The sequence below is a fragment of the Fukomys damarensis genome, unplaced genomic scaffold, assembly GCF_012274545.1.
Source record: "Fukomys damarensis isolate Sample0158 unplaced genomic scaffold, DMR_v1.0_HiC HiC_scaffold_4, whole genome shotgun sequence".
Taxonomy (NCBI): domain Eukaryota; kingdom Metazoa; phylum Chordata; class Mammalia; order Rodentia; family Bathyergidae; genus Fukomys; species Fukomys damarensis.
Window position 1 is genome coordinate 30,324,326 of NW_022900916.1, and position 9,304 is coordinate 30,333,629.

At 39.2% G+C, this 9,304-nt stretch overlaps 1 protein-coding gene across 2 annotated transcripts in view; it reads right to left on the reverse strand.

The window, feature by feature from the left end:
- The window catches only part of Cpvl (carboxypeptidase vitellogenic like), a 102,419-nt gene extending 93,506 nt beyond the window's left edge, over positions 1-8,913 (reverse strand). The window contains exons 1-2 of one of the 2 annotated variants that reach the window (XM_010628288.3): positions 8,833-8,913; positions 8,262-8,447 (exon numbers count right to left, since the gene is read on the reverse strand). In XM_010628288.3, the coding sequence (XP_010626590.1) occupies positions 8,262-8,436 (175 nt within the window). In that variant the 5' untranslated portion in view covers positions 8,437-8,447; positions 8,833-8,913. The remainder of the gene's footprint in view (positions 1-8,261; positions 8,448-8,832) is intronic. The other variant, XM_010628290.3, reaches the window with a different exon arrangement.
- Between the last annotated feature and the right edge of the window lie 391 nt (positions 8,914-9,304).

The following is a 9,304-nucleotide window of genomic DNA, read 5'->3' on the forward strand; positions in this document are numbered from 1 at the left end:
TGGATGAAAAGCAAATGCCTATATAAACTGATGAATTTCTCATTATCACTGGTCATTCAAAAGATTCAAATGAAAATAACACTGAGATTCCACCTCACCCCAGAATGAATGGCTGCTATCAAAAAATTAACCAATAACAAATGCTGGTGGGATTGTGGGGAAAAAGGAATTCTCCATGCTTGGAGGAAGTGTAGACTGGTACAACCACTGTGGAGATCAGTATGGAGATACTTCAAAATACTAGGATTTCACCCAGATATTCCCCTTCTGGGTATCTTCCCAAAAGAATTAAAAGAATCATATCACAGTAATATATATGTACCCATGTTTACAGCAGCACAATTTGCAATAGCTGAAACTTGGAAACAGCCCAATTACCCATCAACTGGAGACTGAATAAAAATGATGTGGTTTTTAATAAAATGGAGTACTACTCAGCCATAAATATTAAGAAACTAGATATATTTATAGCTAAATGGATGCACATTGATGCCATATGCTTAAGAGAAATAAACAGGACACACATGTGTAAATACTGCATAGTTTCTCTGGTGTGAGAACCTGAAAGTGTAAATAAGGATCAAAATGTATAATAAATAATGTGAAATAGGAAGAAAAGGTCCAAAAGGGAAGAGGAAGTGGGAGGGGTAGGGGAAATGAAAAAAGGGAAAGGAAACAAATATGAGAAATCAGAAACAAAGTTATTGTAAATGGGGAAGTGTGGAAGGGTTTAAGGGAGAACAGGGGACTAAGAAAAAAATAAGAACAAAGATATATCATATAAAGGTCCAAATTCCCAATGATAAATGTCATCACACTGTATGTCTAAAATGTATCAATAAATTTAAGGAATAAAAAATAAACAGATGAGCTCCAAACTTATTGCCCAGTGACCAATAAGAGTACAGATACAATGCAGGAAAAAACATGCACATCTGATAATAAATGGACATGTTGTGTCTAATATGAATCCTTATAATTTGATGTCATGTGTTGCAACAGACATACTTAAGGCACTCATGTGAAGTAAAGAAATGTTTTCCAAATTTTAGTACCTGCAATTTCTTGTTGCTTTTGTGTGGACCATGATTCTTCACTGTCATCATTTTTGTTGCCACTCCTGTCTTGTAAGCCTTCAATTAACACTTATTTAATGGAAACTTGGGGGAGCCCAGCTTGAAAGATGACATGACTTGGGTGATGAATTCATAGGATAAAATCTCTGAGAGCTGTGTTGCCAGTGTACTACAAACAGGATACATGGACAAGAAGTGCTTATTTAAAGAGGGCTGTACTGCTGACATGCAAGATTGGGGCCAGTGGTTCTACAGGAAATGGAGTCACAAGAAATTCAGGATAGTATTTGGGGCTGAGGGAGTTATGACGATATTTCAGAAGACATGACGTGACTGTATTTGAATAAAAGTAGATTTTTATATGAATAAATGTAGATTGTTGTAGGTGAAAAAATAAGACATCCCCTGAAAATGAGCCCTACTGTATCACCTGGAGCAAAAGTTAATATCAGACCCAGTCTTATTTTGGGGGAAATATGGTAGCAGTCAGGCTGCAGGTTTTGTTATTTCCCCTGCCTTGCTACAGGGCCTCTCAGATTGGTCAGTTGCTGCAAGTTGCAGAGAATGGGAGAAATAGTGATTTGGTAGGGAGTGGAAAAGGAATAGAAAGTGAGCAGAGCGGATGACAAGAAAGGATGGGGAGTCCAGGTGGAGGGGCAGAGTCCTTTAGTGGAGACTTTTCAGTACTGGGCAGGAGACAACTGTCTGTGGAACACTGTGTTAGCATTGTCCCCAGCTCGGCTCTCAGCCATATCATCAACTGCGTGAAATCAGCCGTAGTAAGAAGATTTACATCCCAGGGAATTGGTGCCACAGTCCTGGCCCTGCCCCTGAGAGCTAGTGGTTAAACTCTCACCAACACACCATGACTCAGAGGCCACAAGTTCCTTTTTCAAAGGAAACTTCACAAGTTCCTTCCCAAAGGGGACCTCATCCAGGACACAGTTCCTCCTTCTGAGCACTGTGTGGATCCTAGCACCACTATAGATAAGCTTTGTGGGCTATAAGCCCCTCTGTGCTTCAGTTTCTCATCTATGAAAGGCGGATACCTCTTAGGGCCACAGGAATACATGAGTCCTCACATGCTGAACCTGCAAAAGGAAGACACCTGCAGGGAACACAGCTATTGTCACCGGCCGATTACATGTGAAATGTACCTGAGTACTAGAACGGGGAGCACATAGGAGTAGAGGCCATGGTGGGGACAAAGGAAGGTCTCAATGGGCAGTTAGTTGCCTTAGGATCCTGCTAGGCTGGCATCAGAGAAGAGCATGGGCTTCCCAATTGGACAGACTTTGGCTTGTAATTCCAACCAGGCCCCTGGCAAGTCTCATTACCTCTGAGCCTCTCCTTTTGGGCAAAATGAAGACACTGATTCCCTCACTATGGGTGCCAGGTGAGGATCAAATGAAGAAAATGCTTATGAACATGCTCAGCAAGGACTTGGACATAAAATGAAGGTCTAATCAATGAGAGGCACAGTTATCATTAGCCCACAGGTCATGCCAGGTGAGGTCTAGAAGTCTGGAAGATTTTCCCTTTTCTGGGTCAGCCCAGTTCTCCCAGGGAAGGATAATTAATCCAAACTCTGTAGCTCTTCCCATTCTCTGCCCAGTGAGACCTGTCCCTCCTATGATGGCCTGAAGGTCCCTACCAAGACTCATGTTGAAATTAAACACCCACTGTGAATTATCAGGAGTGGAAATTTAATCCGCTTGTGGTGAGGCTATTGGGAGGCAATTTAGATTAAAGGAGGCCCTGAAGGTGGGGCCGTAATCTAATGAGGCGGTGGCTCTATAAGAAGAAGAGAAAGCTGACATGAGATATTCTGTCTCACCAGGTGATGCCATTCACTGCATCAGGACACTGCAGAGTCCCCACCAGCAAGAAGGACCTCACTAGATTTAGCTATCTGACCTTGAAATTCTTAGCCCTTAGAGCTATTAGCTGAATAAACCTTTAGTCTTTGTAAAGTATTCAGTCTGTGCTACACAGTTACAGTAACAGCCAATGTACTAAAACATCTTCACACCAGAAAAAGGCAATAAAAAAAGAGAGAAGATTTGACAACCAAGTAAAGGAAGGTGTCTGTGGAATGTGGTTTTTCTGGCTCCTTTTAACTCCACTCTACACTCTTCCTTCCAGCCATCATTTCTCTTGTCCTCTGCTTTATTTCTACTCTTGATTAGCACAAAGAAAGATCACATTCTAGGATCAAACAACCTTTACAATGCTTATGACATATCTTAAACAAAATAATTATTCCTCAGAAAACCAGAGATACATCCATCCATTCATCCCACAAAAAGAGGGCAAAAAAAGTAAAAATTGAGAATTGGTAATGATGAAATGTGGACTGAGCAGAGAGAGGTGAACAGTCAGGAAAAGATCTGAGAAAGAAGACAGAGAAAAATGAGAAAGGTCAAAGTATAATGAGAAAAAGAAAAAATATATAATAGAAAGGAGCTGGAGGGAATGGAATATGGGCCAAAGATGATTGAATCCATCTGTCTCCCAGACTAGCGCAGCCCAGGGTCCTCTGGCCTGCTCTCAGAACAATTCAGATGTTCACTCATCCCTCCCTGCCTTGTACTTAGGAACATTTTTTCCCTTCCCCCCTCCATCAGGAGCTGTTGGGAAGCAGGGAATTTGTCTTATTTATTTTTGTACCCCTTGGGACTCACCATGCTGATTCACACTAAAGACATACAATAAATACTTTTTAATGAATGAATGTTAACTAGTGGATGAGAGAATGAGAAAATAATGAATGAACCACAACAGCCAGTGACATTGCTCTAGAATTCACTTATTTTTATAAAAACCTCCTAAAGAAGGCAAGCCCTGTGGATATCTTAAAACATTAGGAAATCTTTTTCTCTAGTGATATAGTTCATAAAAGAGTGTTCTGCCCTGTTTCACATTTTAAGTTCCCATTCATCAAATCACAGTAAAATTATTAAAAGTTCTTTCAACTAATAGGATTTTTTTTGTATTTTTTAATGTCCTGTGTATGCTTCCAGAATCTATTAATGGAATGTGGAAACAAACTGCCATGACGTAGGAATTTTTATCTTTCTGGCACCATGACTCACCATATAAATGTTTAAAAACAGTTAAGAAAAGGAAAAGGTTTTCTTTGAAGTGATTTCACTTCCTCCTTGTTACTGCTGTTAGGAGTGTTTACAAAACTAACACTTTCAAAAAGATTGGATTGTGGACAAAGAACAGCTTGAGCCAGCAAATCATGGTGCAAGTTAAGATTCACAACACTTGAATCATCACGGGTATAGACAAAATACTACCAACCCCTGAGTAATAAATTAGGACCCTATAGCAAAGCATTCTTTAAAATTGGTGAAAATTCACTGTATATAAATATGCTAAAATTGCTTTTTGCATTCATTTTGTGTCAGAAAGTAAGGATTTACTCTAAGCTGCAGAGAAAGTAAACATGTAATTACAATTACATAAAACTAAGCCAGCTAATTGGAAATTTTTTTAAAAAGCCCTTGTCTTTTTGTGAACTAGTGTTTATCTCAAAAGTGTTCCACTGTGATATTAAGACACATGTTCCTAGTGTTTTGACAGACTTGATAAACAAAAGGGAATTAGGGGAGTGAGCTGACCATCTGTCCAGAGCTTCCTGAACTTTCAGTAAAGCGGATGAATAAGATTATCTTTAATTATGTTGTCAGGATTGCATGTGAATGCCTAGATGTATCAGCTTTTGGATAAGCTACTTAAAATTCCATTCAAAGATTTTGATTGTATAATGTCACTTTGAAAAGTGACATTATATACAAATTTAAAATCTTAAATACTGGCACTGATCAGATGAAGATCTACCAGGCCCAGCACAGAAGGACAGAAGATCAACTACCCCACCACCTTTGGAATCATTCTCTGCTACTGCTTATTCCAGTCATGATGAAATGTTCATAAGTGGAAAAAAGCAGAAGAGGAGGGGTGTAGACAAGCCCTCAGGTGGATTTCTCAACATTCTTTTCACTTGGTTCTATCAGATGCATGACACAGACACTCCATGGTCACTTTCACTTAATGCCTTTTTTATGCTACTGCTCTCATTCCACAGGCACAGACCTTTCCCTCTTATTCAGATTTTATCCACACCCACAGGTCTGAAGCAAATCACACAGCAGAGTGGTCCATAGTTTTGGCTCTGGAACTGGCAGGCATAGGCCATGATTCTAACTCTGTCACTCCCTAATTTTAGGTCTCTGGACAAAGTACATCATTTCTCTGGGCCTCAGTTTTCTCATCTATGAAATACAAATGATATGTATATATATTCATTAGGGTGGCTGTGAGAATTTATTGAGCTAATAGATGAAGAAACACAATGCTTGTCACATGGTTATGACTCAAACTTAAATTGCACAAATATTTATTGAGTGCTTATTACATACTGGTATTATTCTGGGTACTAGGAATATGATTACAAAATGTTATTATCTATTATTTTTACTATTAGCAGTAGTGTTAAGAAGTATGATCAAAATATCCAATGAATACTTAAACTTCTTAAAACATTTGTGACAATAAGAGACACATTGACATGAATCCTCCCCTAAATGCCCCCTCTTCCTTTGAACACTTATTCCACCATTCTTGCCACTTTCCGAAGCAGTCCTGGAAGTCCTTGTTCATTGGTATCTTTAGTTGAGTGGTCATGGTTGCTCTGATGCCCTGAGTCAATTTAGAACATTTACCTTTCCATGGTCATTTTGACTTTAGGGAAAGAGGCAGACCTGGTGAATAAGATGGATGGGGACACATTGTACTGTTGGTATTTGACAGAAATTGCCATAGACATTTTGAAGCTATTCAGGACTCCGAAGAGGCCAGAAAAGCACAACTAAAGACACTCACAAAAGAGAACTTCCAGAACCACTTCAGGAAATAGCAAGAATGATGCAAAAACGGTGTTCTAAGCCAAAGGGAGTATGTGTCTTTTACTCTAACAAATTTTTTATTTAAACATCTGTCATATTTTTGTTCATACATATCTCATATTTTCCCCTTGATAATGTTGATCAATAGCTTTCTTCTCAAAATTTCCAGCATACCTAATTCGGCTGTGATATTTTATAACTTTAGGGTGCATTGCCTTATTCCTTAATTGTTTTGTGCACATGTATCTCATTACTTCAGAAGACCACAGCTTCTTTAGCAAATAAATAAATTATAGCAGGCAAATCACAGAGCAGATGTCTGAAGACTGGGTCCTACATACATCTCTGCTACCCCATCTCTATTAGCTGCATCGCTTCGGGCATGTCCTGTAAGAGATTTGAATCCTGATCTTCTCATCTGTGGAGTGGTAAGGTTTGGTTATAATGATTATTTAATTCCTTTTCAGCTCTAAAGTAAATGGTCCGCTCGAATTATTGTTAATGAACATAAGTGAAATCATTAGTATCTACTTTTTAAGGAATGTAAAGATGAGCACTCTGTGATCCAGTTTGGGTCTGGGTGAACATGCTCTGCAAGGCTGAGGCAGGAGGACCCCAAGTTTGAGTTCAGCCTGAGTGACTTAGCGAGACCCTGTCTTAAAATTTAAAAAAAGAAAAGTATTTTTTTAAAAGGAAGTCTGGAGATGTAGCTCTGTGCAAAGGCCCTGAATTCAATCCCCAGGAAGGAAGGAAGAAAAGGAAAGAAGGAAGGGAAGATGGAAGGAAGGGAGGGAGGGAGGGAGGAAGGCAGAAAAAAAAACTGAAAAAAGAATTTGCCTACACAATCGGGCAGCCATCTAGTCACAACTTTTCTACATTAAGTAAAAATGAGTCCTTTTTAAAATACACTGTACATACTATCAAAGTCTTTTCACCTTTCCTTAGAAAGAGATGGTAAAATTTGGAGCTGACATGGACATGTATTTCTAAAAAAGAAGACATAAGCAGAACTTAAACAGATCCTTAAGATACAAGAATGTTTTGATTTTAAAGAAAAAAAAAACGATCACATTCTGTTCACCGTATGAACTCTTGAAATAAAGACAATCTTCTGTTGTAAACTTCATTATAGAGTATTTAGACTTATTTTTGATCTCTAAAATGATCATATCCCTAAAATTGCAGTTCCACGCATTCCCATCCCACCTACCAACCTCCTAGCCACACAGGCATAAATTCTGCCCTCTTGTGTGTTTCTCAGGACAAATTTCAAGCTCCTGAGCAAATGCCAGTGCCTCCAGGTCTCCCTCTTCTTAAACAGCCTTTAAGAGCAGTTCCCTCACTCCTGGGATTCCCTATCATTGCTGTCAGTAAACACCTTATCTCCTGTCCCTTTAAAGACTCTTATGGACCCCACCTTTGCTTCTGGCCAACACTTTATTTCTCTGCTGCTCTTTACAGGGCTCCTCAAAATAGCTGACTCAGAGAAATGAAGTCATTTATCCACACTGCGCCTTACCTAAGCACGAAGAAGCATTAAAAGCAGATGGGGTGCACAAATTTTAGCCTCTGATAACATCAAATTATACTTTTCTTTTCAGAATACTCATAGAAAAGCTCACAATCTATAAATAAATCCAATAGCAAACACTAATACCTAGAGAGTAATTTACAAAGAGTTCTCACCTGCTTTTAAAAAAATTTTTTTTAATGTCTAACACTATGCAAGTTGAGCAAGTTGTTAAATCTCCATCTTATTAGTGAGAAAACTGAGGCCTAGCTGTGTGGGTAACTCGCCAGGTGAGGGGCACAGCAAGGTGGGTGTGGTGATGCCACCTGCATGGAAAGCCTGCATCCAACAAGTGGTGTCTGCATGGACTCTAGCAAGTTCTCCCATGCGCTGCTTTAGTTTTCACATGTACAAGGTGGTCCACCTCGCTTTGCTGAGATTGTAAATAAGTTCATGCAGAATGTTTGACTGACATGTAGGCACTTTCCAGGTTAGTAGCAGCCTTGTCAAGTGCCCACTGGGGACAGGCACTCACCAGTTTTATAAGTAAAAAGGCTGCAACTGGACCACGTAAATAATCCAACCCTACTTCTTGTGTTAGCTCAGAATTCAGGCAATATGTGGCACTAAATCATTAATATTTAAAATAAAACAATAAAGTAAAAATATCAGAATATATTTTGCATCTTGTGAGATAACTGCTTAGAAAATACCCCAAACTGTTAAAAGTATGCCAGTGTTTTTCCAACTCAAACTCACCTTCCTTGAGATTCCCAGCCTCTATGTAAGGGGTAAGGAATAAAGGCTGTCCTGCATCTCCCCTGGGTGGCATGGATACCTGGGCCCTTCGGTATATGGACTGAAACAGCCCATCACAGGGGCCGAATGTCAGCAGGACCATGAAAATGATCACCTTCCACATGGCACCAACCATTTCTTCAGAGTCTAGGATGGAAAACAATAGCATTTCACATATTAGTCCAAAGATTAATATTTCCTAGCTCTTTCACATGCAAGAAATTCATTTATCCCCTTGAAATTTTTTTAATTGACTGGAAAGTCCCTTTGCCAAGCACCTTGAATAGGACCACGAAAAAGACAGACCCAGACCCTGCTCACTCTGATGTTGATGATGACATATTTATAATGTAACTGGAGAACAATTTATATATTTTTTAAAATGTGGCATAGAAAGTAAACTCAGTGGAAGAGAAGATAAAACCTCAAGGCAACAAGGAGTTTATAACTGATAACCAAATGAGTATTAAAGACCATTGTGCCTCTATAGCAGGGCAGAGGATTAAGAGCTCATTTCAGGTGACGTCCTTACCAAAGGTGATGAGAATAAAAGGTGGTGGCACTCAGCAAAGGAACCGCCAGTGAATGGAACAGCAACTTCAGCAAAGATGAGAAGACCTCAGTGATTCACGGAGAATTTAAAATGAGCAGTGGATTATGGTTATGTCCCCCATTTCTTACAAATCATCAGGCTTTTTATCCAAGAATAAAGAAGAAAGAAAAGAGAGAGGGGTCTCCAGTTATTTTCGGGTCCCTCCCCCATTACTACCTACAGGTAAACTCAACAATTTAGGCCCCAAAGTATATTTGCAACAAAGTTTTCTGAGATTCTTCAAATCCTATGTTTGCTGAGAGTATTTCTTGGGGCTGATCACTATAATGGCTTAAAATAGTATGGTGAGTTACTTAATTTTTTGTATATAAATGTATGTCATATTTACAATGGGCTTTTCCATGTATTTTTAGCTGATTTGAATCTCCTAATAAATCCATCAGGAAACTGA